Source organism: Rana temporaria, chromosome 5 (assembly GCF_905171775.1).
Source record: "Rana temporaria chromosome 5, aRanTem1.1, whole genome shotgun sequence".
NCBI classification, from domain to species: domain Eukaryota; kingdom Metazoa; phylum Chordata; class Amphibia; order Anura; family Ranidae; genus Rana; species Rana temporaria.
Genome location: NC_053493.1, coordinates 280,998,683 through 281,012,913, shown reverse-complemented (window position 1 = coordinate 281,012,913; position 14,231 = coordinate 280,998,683). Strand labels below are relative to the sequence as shown.

At 41.4% G+C, this 14,231-nt stretch overlaps 1 protein-coding gene across 1 annotated transcript in view; it reads right to left on the bottom strand.

The window, feature by feature from the left end:
• The window catches only part of RTTN (rotatin), a 329,764-nt gene that overhangs the window by 272,885 nt on the left and 42,648 nt on the right, over window positions 1-14,231 (bottom strand). The window contains exons 8-10 of the mRNA XM_040353902.1: window positions 7,983-8,133; window positions 3,804-3,963; window positions 1,195-1,376 (exon numbers count right to left, since the gene is read on the bottom strand). Coding sequence (XP_040209836.1) covers window positions 1,195-1,376; window positions 3,804-3,963; window positions 7,983-8,133 — 493 coding nt within the window. The remainder of the gene's footprint in view (window positions 1-1,194; window positions 1,377-3,803; window positions 3,964-7,982; window positions 8,134-14,231) is intronic.

The following is a 14,231-nucleotide window of genomic DNA, read 5'->3' as shown; positions in this document are numbered from 1 at the left end:
CCTGCTGATTGGCTCCCGCTGTGCTCTGGGAGCCGAGTGTTCCCAAAACACAACAGGGGGAGGAGGACGGGAGGTGACGTCCTGCCCGCAGTCTGCCCGTAGACTGTGGCCGGAAGTGGGTGCAAATACCTGTCTTTAGACAGGTATCTGCACCCCCCTCCCCCTGAAAGGTGTCAAATGTGACACCGGAGGGGGGGAGGGTTCCGATCAGTGGGAGTTCCACTTTAGGGTGGAGCTCCGCTTTAAGTGTGATAATGATATTGTCTATCCTCAGAGAGCCTTTATGCATTTTGTTGTCCCTTATACCTAGTTTGGCTGAGAGAGACCCATGTTTCCAGAAAAGAACTGCACTTTCTAACATCATAATCTCAAAAATCGGTGAAAGACTAGCTTGCAGGAGGGAGCCATGGACCTCTTTCACAGTACATGAAAACAATAGCAATACCATTTTTGTTAAAAATATATGCTTCAATGTTTCAGTGCATGATTCCTTTGTTCTAAAAAAATTAGACCCGGCATGTTTTTTTTTTTTTTTTCCGGTTATCTCCAGTTGCCTCTCCTCTAGGAAAATGCATATTTCACCTAGCAGTTTATAGAGCTCTGAAACAAGGTCATATACCGTTAGCCATTACTCTTTAATGTTGTAATAACTTTGCTTCTTTTTTTTTTTTTGTTCTGAACCTTTCTTAATAAAAATTGATTGAAAGTAAAAACAATTATACAGTCATGGTATCTGGGTTCGTACTGTCACCACTCTGCTTGTAATGCCGCGTACACACGATCATTTTTCGGCATGAAAAAAAAACGATGTTTTTCGACATGTAGAAAAAAAAAAAAGTTTTTCCAACTTCATCATTAAAACGACGTTGCCCACACACCATCGTTTTAAAAAAATACTCTAGCAAAGCGTGGTGACATACAACTCGTACGACGGCACTCTAAAGGGGAAGTTCCATTCGGATGACGCCACCCTTGGGGCTGCTTTAGCTGATTCCGTGTTAGTAAAAGACGATTCCTGCCTTTCTGTCTGTTACAGCGTGATGAATGTGTTTACTCCATTACGAATGGTAGTTTTACCAGAACGAGCGCTCCCGTCTCATAATTTGCTTCTGAGCATGCGCGGGTTTTTAACGTTGTGTGTACGCGGCATAAGGGTACTAGAAAAGGATGCTTTATATTTAAGAAGAAGCTGACCTGACTTCAACAGAGGCGTTGCACTTTCCAAAACCAACACACAGAACTGAGGGAGACTGAGTTGCTGAAACTGCAGGTCTAGCATATCTTCATTTTCAATATCTAAAGGGTCCAAGTGACCTCTGTCCAATGGTGACAAGTGTGATGTCCGGGAATAGGCATGAGCTTGAATGCTATTTCCACTGAAAAAAAAAAAAGTTGAAATTAAAGTCACATTCAAGTGTTACTAAACCCAGGACCCTGCATTCACTATACCTGTTCTCCCAGGGTACACAGAACATAAAAATGCAATTATTTTAGTTAAAATAAACTGCTAAATACCTTTCAAAGCTGTAGCTAGCAGTCTTGTGACTTCTATCAGTGTTCAGCCAGGCACTGGTAAAAGCTTGTAGGAGTTTTCATTCTCCTCTGACTGTCCTATGAGGCTGCATACCCACTGACTCTCTGTCACACCAAACTGAGCATGTGCAGAGTGCCTCCTGGAGCTCTATTCTATCAGCAAATGGATTGGGGACAGTAATAGAAAGGGAAGGATCCCAGAAGACAGGTATAAAACGCCTTTTTACACAATGCAGAGGATTAAAGCAGAGGTCCACCAATTTTTTTTTTAAGCCAGCAGCTACAAATAGTGCAGCTGCTGACTTTTAAAAAATATACACTTACCTGTCCAGTGCGCCCGCAATGTCGGCAGCCAAGGCCGAGCAATAGCTCGTCTCTCGGCTGCCCCCACCGCCATCCTCGGTGAGGGAATCAAAAAGTGAAGCGCTGCGGCTTCGCTGCCTGGTTCCCTACTGCGCATGCGCAAGCAGCGCGACCCGTCCTCACTGGTCCCCGCTCTCTCCCGGGACCAGTGTGTTTCCCAAAAAACAGCAGGGGGGGGGAGTGACATGACTCCCACGGGAGTCTATGCCCGGTCTTTGACAGGTATCTGCATCCCCCTCCCCCCTGAAAGGTGCCAAATGTGACACCAGAGGGGGGAGGGTTCCGAAAAGCGGAAGTTCCATTTTTGGGTGGAACTTTGCTTTAACCCTTCCACAGTAAGTATAACAAGCATGCTATGCTACATATACAGACTGATTTAACTGTTGTGGGTTTAATAACACTTTAAGAAATACACTGATTACAACGGCAATAATTAACACAATAACCACATCAGAGTTTAATATTGCAATTTGCTATAATAAAATCGAAAACTCCCAGTGTTAGCAACTCTGTACAGCAATTTTTATCTTTGTTACCATATACAAAATGGAAATCTTATTAAATAAATAAAAAAATACCTGATTTTCAATTACAGAAAAATGACAGTTTACACACAAAAATCATAAACAGAAAATGTACTGTTTTCCTTGATAGAAAAGTTATAGGATAAGCACGGGGACAACACCAGAGTGCCCTTTCAAGACGGCGGCGCTCAGGGAAATTGCAAATATCTCAGAGACCGTGTAGGTCTCGGAGATATTGCAAGCACCTACAGGTAAGCCTTACTCTAGGCTTACCTGTAGGTGTAACTTCCCCGAAGGGGTTTACAACCACTTTAAAGTAGTTGTCGTATCTGTCGCTCCCTGCCTGCTCCCGTGTCCCCCTATGTGTACTGACCACGGTAATCCAAATCCTGTGTGTGTGACCTGTTTCCACCCCCCTGCCTCTATTAGTAGCTGGCAGTAAAGGTAAAGAAATATTAGTGCCAGCCCTTTTGTTCTATCAATCTATCCTAGACTGTGTAAATGTTTCTATAAAATGATGCCTGTAAATACCTTATTTCATCTTTTATGCCTGGTCATGTGACCTCTGGCCACTCTCCTCCTCTGATCAAATGGCTACAGTGGGAGGAGCTGAGCAGCCGACACAGTGGTCATGTGACCTCCCCAGCTGATGTCAGAGGGGGATCTCGGCCCCTCCCACTGTAGCACTTAGATCAGAGGAGGAGATCAGCTGGAGGTCATGTCACCAGTCATAAAATAAATGAGATAAGGTGTTTACAAGCATTGTTTTCTAAAAAAACATTTACACAGTGTCAGATAGATTGATAGAACAGAGGGGCTGGCAGATATTTGTCTTTACCATTACAACCACTTTAAGCTTTGCCAAAAAAAAAAAATGGAAGTGAATTGGTTTCCATGTAGACCTGCACCAGATTTTGCATTCTCCAGTTTAAGTAAATCAACCCCATAGTGCTCTGTACAGGATTCTACTCTAGATTTGGGGCAATCACCACCTTGCACTCAGTCTATCAGTTTTTTTTCTACTAATTGAGCCTGCAGTACAATATAATGTTCTTAACCCACTATAAATAGCTTCCGAATTTAAAAAATTTCACTCCTTACTGTATTTTTGTCTACTAAAGTTCTTAGAATACATTCAGCTTGGGGTATTAAATCATGTATGATTGAGCTCGCATATGTTACTGTATGTCTTGCAGAACAATGAATTATAGCTTATTATCCCGGTAATACAATATTTTTTTTTAGACTGATGTGTTTTTTTTTCCTACACTTTTCTAACCTTATTCTTCTGATGTCTTCTGTTTTTAGTTTGTATTGCCTTTATCATGAACACAAAGGTATTAAGCCAATATCACTAAGTCTGAAAGCTTGAGAATCACCAACCTAGAAGATGTAGCATCCCAATCTTGTCCATCTCCTCTAAGTCGCTGACTTGTGCGTCCCACAACTGAAGGCCGAAGGTGCTCATTTATAGGAGAAGGGTTCTGAGAATTACGGGTGGCTGGAGTGTAGTAAGATACAGAAGAATTCTGGGAAACTACTTCTGTAAAGCATAAAAATATTATAACTCAAAGTAATTTGTTAAAGACCAAAGGTCTAAGAAAATGCAAAGGCAACATTCATTAGCATTTAGTCTACATTTTTCTTTCAGTTACAGATAGGGCTCTTGCACTTGGCTGTACTTTAGGGCATAAAAAAGTTTTGGAAAATACACCTATAGGTGTGCATGTGAAAACGCAAGTGCTAGCAGTTATGTATTAACGTATACACCTATAACGGCCCCACACAATGTATCCTCCAATACATGCCAAAGGGCTAAATGATTTGGCAGCTGTAGCTCCTAGGAGCCATAAAAGGCAGATTTTACACGCTACAGCCCTACACATTAATATACAGCAATGTACAAGAGCCCATATATAACCTGCTTCATTTTATTCTACTCCAATTTCCAACGTCTGAAATTATGTTACACTTACATAGTGCTGGGCTTCCCTATCCAAAGATGAGCCGGTTGTAGAATTATTAGGCTTCATGTACACTGGGGCTTTCAAAAATGCTTTTCTTTTAGGAGAAAAGCCGTTTCAAAAACGTGCCCAAGCCTAATTTTTGCAAAAGCGTTTAGGCGTGCTTAGGAGCGTCAAACGCTTGGGCGTTTATTTCATTGGCCAGAATCTTCATTTCTTCTTGCCAGTGAAATGAATAAAGGCTCAAGTGCCAAATGTGTCTAACGCTTCGGCTGGTCAGATGTGTTTAATGTTTAACAGCGCCTCCCCTGGAAACAAATTTGGTAGGGTTTTTTTTTCTGTTGCTAAACGCCATTTGGTCGTTGATTGGATAGATTGATAGCAGTGCAGCCATTGGATCCCGCTGCTTTCTATCACATCCAATGACGCGGCCGCTGGGGGGCGGGATCGAGTCATACACTCTGCATCTATAGACGCCAACTGTATGACATGCGAGCGCGCCCGCAAGCTAACCCCCTCGGGAAGGAGCTTCCCAGAGGGGGTTAGCTTTAGCAGGGAGGAACCAAGACAGCCACTGTAAGACCCGCAGGGATGTAGTCCCAAGGAATGGGGGCGAGCACGCTGACTAACCCCCAGCCAGAATGGCTCAAATGATGGGGGCAAGCTTACTGAGGAGAAACAAGAGGTGAGAAATTCAGACAAAGAAAAAAAACATTTAAAAAGGGAAATCGAAGGAAAGGGTAAGTGAACCAACAATGCACTAGCTTAAAGTAACCTATTTAGAAAATAAAAAACAAACATTTACAACCCCTTTAACTTCTTGCTAAACTGTCTTTCCGAAAGACAGCTACAGTGCGTGTCTTAATTGCCGGGAGGGCGTCCATAGACGTCCTCCTGAGCATGTGCTGTCTGCGCGTCCCTGCAGGTTGCGTGTGGCGCACTCTTTCATCACTGAGTCTATGAGACTCGGCTGATCAAAGATCAGAGTAAGGGGCCGATAAGAAGATAGGTAATCAGTATATATTTTTTTCCTCACGCTAACAGCGCCCCCAATCAGTGCTGCCTCATTGGTGCAGCCTATCAGCGCCCATCCGTGCAGCCTATCAGCGCCCATCCGTGCAGCCTATCAGCGCCCATCCGTGCAGCCTATCAGCGCCCATCCGTGCAGCCTATCAGCTCCCGTCAGTGCAGGCTATCACAGCTCCCATAAGTGTAGCCTCATAAGCGCACATCAATAAAGGAGAAAAATTACCTGTTTTCAAAAATTTTTGTCTTTTTTTTCTTTTTTTGTTATTTTTTTAGCAAAAAATAAAAAACCCAGCAGTGATTAAATGCCACCAAATAAAGGCTCTTTTTTTGTAAAAAAAATAATAATAATTAGGGTACAGTGTAGCATGACTGTGCTGAAAGCTGAAAATTGATCTGGGCAGAAAGAAAAGGTTTAAGTGCCCAGTAGGCAAGTGGTTAATGAAGAGTTGAAACTTCTGAAAATGTTTTGTAGTCAGTGCCTTCCTGTACCGGTGAAAAATGTATCACCCATTTTGTCTACCCTTCTCTACCCAAATCAATCCAAAAGGAAGAGAAAAAAAAGTTAGAAGGAGTTAGGCATTATCGGCAATGTTAGTAGAAAGCCAAGTCCAAAGTAGATACATGAAGGTGTGTTTAAAGTGATACTAAACACACTGTTTAATTGACATTGTCCCTTCTCTTTCTGATGGCACTGTAATTATAATTTCTTTCCTAATTGATATAAAAGGAGGAGCTTCTAGTCCTCTGCTGCTGGTCACATGTTAAAAAAAAAAAAAACTATTGGGATACTGAGTAAAAAATAAATAAATAATATCAGAAAATGGTTATAAATTATATGTATATAGATTATATTGATGGTGTGGGTGGATTTCTGTCAGTCACAGGCTGTGTCACGGCCCTCCAGTTTGTGTTTTAGGATAACAGGGAGGAGAAGCCTCCATCAATCAATATGTAATATTCCTCCCCATTGTGTTTAGCTGGCCAGTGGGCATGGAGGGAGGAGGGAGGGAGTGGGCTGTCATTTATCACTGTGTATACACCCACTCTATGGTCACATGGGCTGCTTAGATGCTATAGCAAGGAAATTCTTAGCATAGAAACTCACTGAAAACTGAGCATGTGCACTAGGGGATGTGATCAAAAGAGAATGGCAGGATCAACCAGGTTTTTTGCAGAATACAGAAAATGAATTACATAATAACAGAGTATGAACATCATGCAATACACCTTGGGCCAAATCCTCAAAAGAGATACGACGGAGTAACTGCTGTTACTCCGTCGTATCCCTGGTCCTAACTATGGAACTGATCCACAGAATCAGTTTCCCATAGTTAGGACGAAGATCCGACATGTGTAATTGAATTACACTGTCGGATCTTAGGATGCAGTACCGCATCCGCCGCTGGGGGCATTTCGCGTCGAAATGCCGCCTCGGGTATGCAAATTAGGACTTACGGAGATCCACGAAGCTTTTCAGCTTCGTTTTTTCTCCGTAAGTTTTATTTTGCAAACGCAAAATTAGGGCTGCTTTTACAAGGTGTAAACTGTTTACACCTTGTAAAAACAGACCTTTCTTGCTCGCGACGCGATTTTTTTTCAATTTTAAATTTTTTTTTTGGCGCCGTATCTTTTTTTTTACCCGACGCAACTTTATTGTCCCGTCGCAATCCACAAAGCCCGACGTAACATAATTTCGCCCTATGCACGTCGGGAAAATGACGTCACGAGCATGCGCAGTACGGCCGGCGCGGGAGTGCGCCTCATTTAAATGGGAATCGCCCCCTGGAGAAGAGGAACGCCTTGCGCCGGCCGGATTTAAGTTACACCGCTCAAAATTTCTAGGTAAGTGCTTTGTGGATCGGGCACTTAGTTAGAGATTTTGCGGCGGTGTAACTTAAATGGAAAAAGTTACGTTGCGCCGGGTTTTTGAGGATTAGGCCCCATGTATTGATAATTTTACATGACACTTTAAGGTCTTGTACATACAAGCTTGATCACAGACAAGGAGCCTTTGCACATGTACAGATTGACAAATGTCTCTGCTGGTCTCTGGGTGCTGGCAGAGAAGTTTGTCGGTCTGCACATGCAGTATCCTGTGCATGAGTGGACACGACATGGGTGTCTGCCAGATATCATAGACTTGCCAGAGACCAGTCGTCTTGGATGCACAGGATAGACAAGAGGACAGCACAGGGGGGTATACAGAGTATAAATAGAACTTTGGAAAGAGGACAATGACTCCATGTACTAGAAAGTCTTTTTTTTTTTTGGTTTGTTTTTTAATTTACATTACAGAAACATTTAGCAGAAACTAGAAATAACATTTTAGCTAGATAAGGTGATGTACCTCTCAAAGCCTTTAACAAAGCTGCCTTTGCACACACTTTGTAAAAGCCCGCTGTACACATTGCTCGTTCACATACTGCATGTACAAGGCCTAATAGACCTTTATGAGTGTAATTACTTCTAGACAGAACAATAACTATTCAGTCAGCATATTAATTATTCAATTTGCCAGGGGATTCAAATGAACATAAAAACAGTACAAACCTTAACAGATAATACTTACCCTGTTTAGTGCTTAGAAACCCCGGATCCCTGTGAAAGTTCAATCTGCTTCTCAACAGGGTACTTAAGTGGTGCAGACAGGATGCAGCCTGGAATGCCAAATGCCGCTGCTCATCTTTTTCACATGCAAGGCCCAGTAAAGACAGAAGGCTCTAAATACATAATACATTTGACACAGAGCTAAAGACAACTATTTGACATGCACATTCACAGACATTTAACAGAATAATTTAATGATTGCAGACTGACACAAAGCAATGCTTAGTTAAATGAACTAAACATATGTCAAGCTGAGAAAATAAATATGGAACAAAAATAAGGATAAGTATAAAATTACAAGGCAAATCGGAAGAATCAAGTGTAGAAAGCAAAGTTGTTAACCCCTTGCCTTGCAACTCTGGGTGCAGGCTTTCAATCCTGGCAGGGAACTATCTGCATGGAGCTTGTATGCTTGCAAAAGATTCCTCTGCAAGTTCTCATTTCCCATTCGGTCCAAAACACTGCACATAGGCTAAACATACCCTAAACGATATCCTTATTCTTCAACAATAATTCATACACATCTATTACCTCAGGGCTCGACAAATACCGGTCGCCAGGTCGCCATGGGTCCTGGCGACTTGGCTTTTTGTGAGCTGGCGCCATCTGGTGGTGAGCCGTTGGTATTACAAGTTATTACCACCAGATGTGTAAGCTGGCGCCATCTGGTGGTGGCCGTTGGTATTACAAGTTAAGCATTACAAGTTAAACAGCAATTCTAATGTAATTTTTTTACTATTTTCACCGCCATCTTCTTCCCTCTAATTAGAACCCCCAAATATTATATATATTTTTTATCCTAACACCCTAGAGAATAAAATGGTGATCGTTGCAATACTTTCTGTCACGCCGTATTTGCGCAGTGGTCTTACAAGCGCACTTTTTTGGGAAAAAATTACACTTTTTTTAATTAAAAAATAAGACAACAGTAAAGTTATCCCCATTTTTTTTAATATTATGAAAGATAATGTTACGCCGAGTAAATTGATACCCAACATGTCACGCTTCAAAATTACGTCCGCTCGTGGAATGGCGACAAACTTTTACCCTTTAAAATCTCCATAGGCGTTGTTTAAAAAATTCTACAGGTTGCATGTTTTGAGTTACAGAGGAGGTCTAGGGCTAGAATTATCGCTCTCGCTCTACCAATCGCGGCGATACCTCACATGTGTGGTTTGAACACCGTTTACATATGCGGGCGCTGCTCACGTATGTTTTCGCTTCTGCGCGCAAGCTCGTCGGGACGGGGCGCGTTTTCTGGCTCCTAACTTTTTTAGCTGGCTCCTAGATTCCAAGCAAATTTGTCAACCCCTGTATTACCTAATGGTCATGTAATCCATTTGGCAGGAAATTGTTTCTTTTGCCTCATACACGCGACCAGTTTTCCCGTCGGGAAAACGGCCATGACAGCTTTTGGCCGGGAAAACCGGCCATGTGTATGTTCCATAGCAGTTTTCCCGACAGGAAAACCACCGGGGAAAATGAGAACATGCTTCTTTTTTTTCCCGCCGGGTTTCCCGGCGGTTTTTAAGCCGGCAGTTTTTCTATGGGGAAAGCCTGTGATGTAGCATACCTTATTTAATAGATCTACATAATTAACTCATAAACATTTTTATTTTACCTTAATTGCATTTTACCAAAAAACAGTACCAAATTCTAACCCATATTACTCCTTTATCGCATTTACACTCGGTCCTGTTTTGGACTATTCTTATCTTTGTCACATAACTATCCACCTACAACCCACCCAGATTAACCCCTTCCCCAAGAAATACAACTAAGCCAGACTATACCGGTTTAATCTTAGAACAGAAGAAGAATAAGGAAAGCAAAGGAAAAAGAAAAAGAAGAAAGAACATTTTTTTTTTTTAAATAAAAACAATAATAATGTTAACTTCCCCTCCCTCCCCCTCTTTCCTCCACCCCCCCCCCCCCACCCCCTAAACGCAATAAAGGGAGCCCAAATCTGTCGGTATTTGTCCTCCTGTTCCTTCATATTCATAATGAGATTTTCCATTTGTTGGACTTCTATTAATCTGGTCATCCACTGCGCTCTAGTTGGAGATATATTGGATTTACATAAAGCTGGAATACATAGTTTTGCTGTTGTAAGCAGGTGTCTCAATAGTGAGTCTTTATACTTTTCTATTGAAATGGGGATATCCAGCAACAAAACAGCCGCAGGATTATCTCCAAGGGACACATCTATTATTTCTTCCACTGTTTCTAAGACCATTTGTTTTGAGGGCATTTAAGAATTCCTTAACAGTGATTGGGCCATCAATGTCTTCTGCTTCTTTATCTCTCAATCTAGGTATTTCTGAGTCTGCTATATATTCCCCAATTTCCTCTTCGTTACATACCCTGGGATATTGATCTTGGGCCCCTAACCGATATAGGCCCACATAGTAATCTCAAAAAGACTCCGCAATCTCCTGTGATGAATTTACCAAAACATCCCCCTGCGTTTTAATACGTTCAATATAATTTTGTGTCCTCGTCGCTTTTAATGCATTAGCTAACAATCCTACTAGGTTTATTTCCATATTCATAAAAAGCTTGTCTACACCGGGTCATTGATGCTTTAGCTTTGTCTGTTAACAAGCCATTAAATTCTTATCGTAGAAGCGTTAATTTTTTCTCATATTGGCAGGCCTTATATTGCTTATGCAACATCTCTAGCCTCCTAATCTCCTTAAGCAAAGATACCAATTTGGCCGCCTTTTGACGTTTTCTAAGTTTTCCTATTGATATCAGTTTTCCTCTGATATAACATTTATGTGTTTCCCATATACATGTTAGGGATACTTCCCCTGATTTATTTATTGAGAAAAACATCTCTAATTCTTGTGCTATTCGTAGCTCACACTATGGCTCTTTTAACAGTGTTTCATTGATCCTCCACTGCCACTCTCGAGTAGTAGGTTCGCCCCATTCTACAATACAGTTAGACGGTGCGTGATCCGATATCGTAAATAATCCTATGGATGTCTCCACTATGCACTGCAAGATGCTTTGAGATACAAAAACATAATCTATCCTAGAGTATGTTTTATATTTAGCCTAATAAAAAGTGTAATCTCTGTTGTGCACATGGAAAGTTCTCCAGCTGTCTCTTACTTGTAGCTCCTGGAGCAATCTATTTGCCTTTCGCAGTTTGACATATGACAGATGGGAGGTTCCCTTTGAGACGTCCAACGTTGGATCTAATGCCATATTTAAATCTGTCCCCATCAACAAGACCCCCTCCTTATTTTGATGTATTATATCTGTATACGTCTCCAAGGATGCTACTTGACCCTCATTAGGTAGATATATATTCACTAGGGTAACTTTTTGATCATATATTAGACCCTTTACAATCAATAACTGCCCATCCTCATCAGTAACTGTCCATTTCTTTCCATGGTATCTGACTTGATATCAAGATCGCCACCCCCTTTGCATTCGATGTCTGTGATGGACTATGATACACAGTAGGATATCTATAAGTTCCCAACTTTGGAATTGTTTTTTTTTTTTTAAATGTGTCTCTTGGAGAAATATAATATAAAATTTAATTTTCCCCAATTCCATATACAACTTGCTGCATTTTTCTGGTGTATTTAGGCCCCTCAAATTATAAGATGTCAAGGTAATTTTAGTCATCCTGCCTCCAAAATTACCCCTTCCTCAGATAGAGAAAACCACACACAATTTCTTCTAAATATCAAAGATGTCTGTCCCCTACAGCCTGCCTTTATACAAGGAAAAAGAGGAGTACGTTCTTCCAAACAATTTATACAGATCTACTCCAGAGCAAGAGGGGGTGGAGGAGCAGAGGGAGGTGAAGAGGAGAAGAGAGGGAGAAAAAATAAAATAAAAAAATAGTATTAATTCTTTCCCCGAGGTCTGGTCTTCCCCTGTGACCACAGAGAGAAAACTTATGCCGACGTGTATGGGGTTTCCACCTACATGTGGAATTACCCGTACGGAGTGTTGAAAAATAGAAAAAACGCCTCCGGCTTCCCTCCCTTTGGAGGAGAGGTGTATCAGTTAGGGGAAGTGGTTATACGCAAATGGAGAGTAGCGGCCTCCCACTCAGTGCACCCATATTCCCTTTATAGCCGTCCCCTTTTTCTCCCTTTCTCCCCATTCCCTTTCCCCCTTCTTCTCTTTTTGAAGTTTCCCCAACCATTTTCCTGGAAGATTTTACCCTTATATACCTTATTACTGTTATATATCTTAATTACATTTAATCCCTTCTATACCCCATACCTCCCCCTCATATCCCCGCTCAGCAACGATCACCCTGGATGTTTATTTAATTATTATCAATAGACTTTTAACTTTCTCATTCCCTTCTAACTTATAATATTAACACATTAACACATTATATTCCCTGCCCCCCCCCCCCCCCCCCGCCTGGCGGACACCTTCCTGCTCCCATCTAAATTCCTCCTGATTGCTATATCAAGTTTCTTGAAAAAAAATAAGAATATGCATCGCTCCCACTTTCAGCAATCCCTATTTAATTTAATTACACTCTCCCTTACTATTCTAAAAATTAGGTACCTTGGCTTATACTCGGGTCGGTTTATACTTGAGTATATCCAGTACTTGTGGCGAAGTTCATTATTATATAGGTATAACAATAAATCCATATAAAAGTGCTGGGAAGTGCTCTGTGCTCTCTCTAAACACCAAAATTGCAAACGTGCTCCAAGAGTGCCTGTGAAGTAATGCAGCCTCCTACCAGAACCAAAATGATCTCAGATTATAGAGATCATTAGTGCTTGTGTATAATCCAGAGAGCCGACTCTCAAGGACCACAAATACCGAAAGATTCTAAAATACCAGAAGACACCTCATACGAGAAACACGTCGGGTGGAGTCGGGTCTGTGACCTCATCACGCCGAAGCTGTTCGGATAACACTGTGACTGAGGCTGTATTGCAAGCTGTCTGAATACCTACTTTTTAGCTCTTCGGTTCATGCAAGTGCAACACCACTTTATTAAATTATTATTACCAGTTGAGTTGCACTATGAGTTGAGTTGCACTATGTTATTCTCTTTTCTATGCTTATCAGTGTTGGAGTCCATCTGGGAAGTGTGATTAGAGGCTAAGTTAACGTCGGACATTGGGCCCATCTAGTGCCCCCTCAGCTAGCAGCGAGCTACAGGGGGCACCCAAGTCAGAGCTCTGTGTATCCATTCAGACACGGAGCCCCAGACCTGGCCCCACCCCATCTCTCCCCTGATTGGCTGGCTGACTCTGATAGACAGCCTTGGGAGCCGAAGGTGTCGCAGCTCTGTCTCAGCCAATCAGGAGGAGTATCCTGGATGGCTGAGGGGATTGTGGACATCACTGGAGAGAGAAAGTAGGCAATTGGTGGGGGGGGGGGGGGCTGCTACACACAAGTTTTATGTTTTAATGCATGGATGCATTAAGATAAAAAAACCTTCTGCCTTTACAACTCCTTTAACTGCAGGTGCCATAGATCTGAATGGGAATTTGTGGTCTTTGAGCGTCGGCTCCCTGGATTATACTCAAGAATTAATAATCTCTATAATCCAAGATCATTTGGTTCTGGTAAGAGGCTGCACTACCTCACTGCACTCTTGGAGCACGTTTGCAATTTTGGGGTTTACAGAGAGCACAGAGAACTTTATGGAATTCTTGTACCTATATAAGAATGAACTTTGCGACAAGTATATTAATTTATAAGCTAATGAATTGTACTTTTTTTATACAATTGATGAATTTAAGTTTTAATGAAGTATTGTGCACCTAAGATTTTACATTTAGTTAGTGGAACATCTGCATAGGAGTCAATATTTTTATTTTTTATGTGGATATTATTGCATTCAGCACTTCATTACACAGAGATATTTTCTTTTAAGAATATTATGCAGGAAGACAGCACACTTTTTTTCCGGTTTATTTATAGTCACTTATAACCTGGTATTCATGTGTATTTGAGTGCAGCAGCTCCAATTTGTTTGTATTACTAAGCGCAAGATTCTGTTTTTAATTTAAGTAGGAGAATGCTTTATATGCTGTTAAATTAATTTGTGATGACAGACACTATTAATTGAGAAGCATAAACATAAAACAGACAACAAAGGGAGAGCCATTTAACTTTGCTAGCATAAACTTTTCAACTCCCTTCCTTCATTTTCTGCACAAAGCCTCAGCACACAGTGAAAATCAGACTTCAAAACACATTT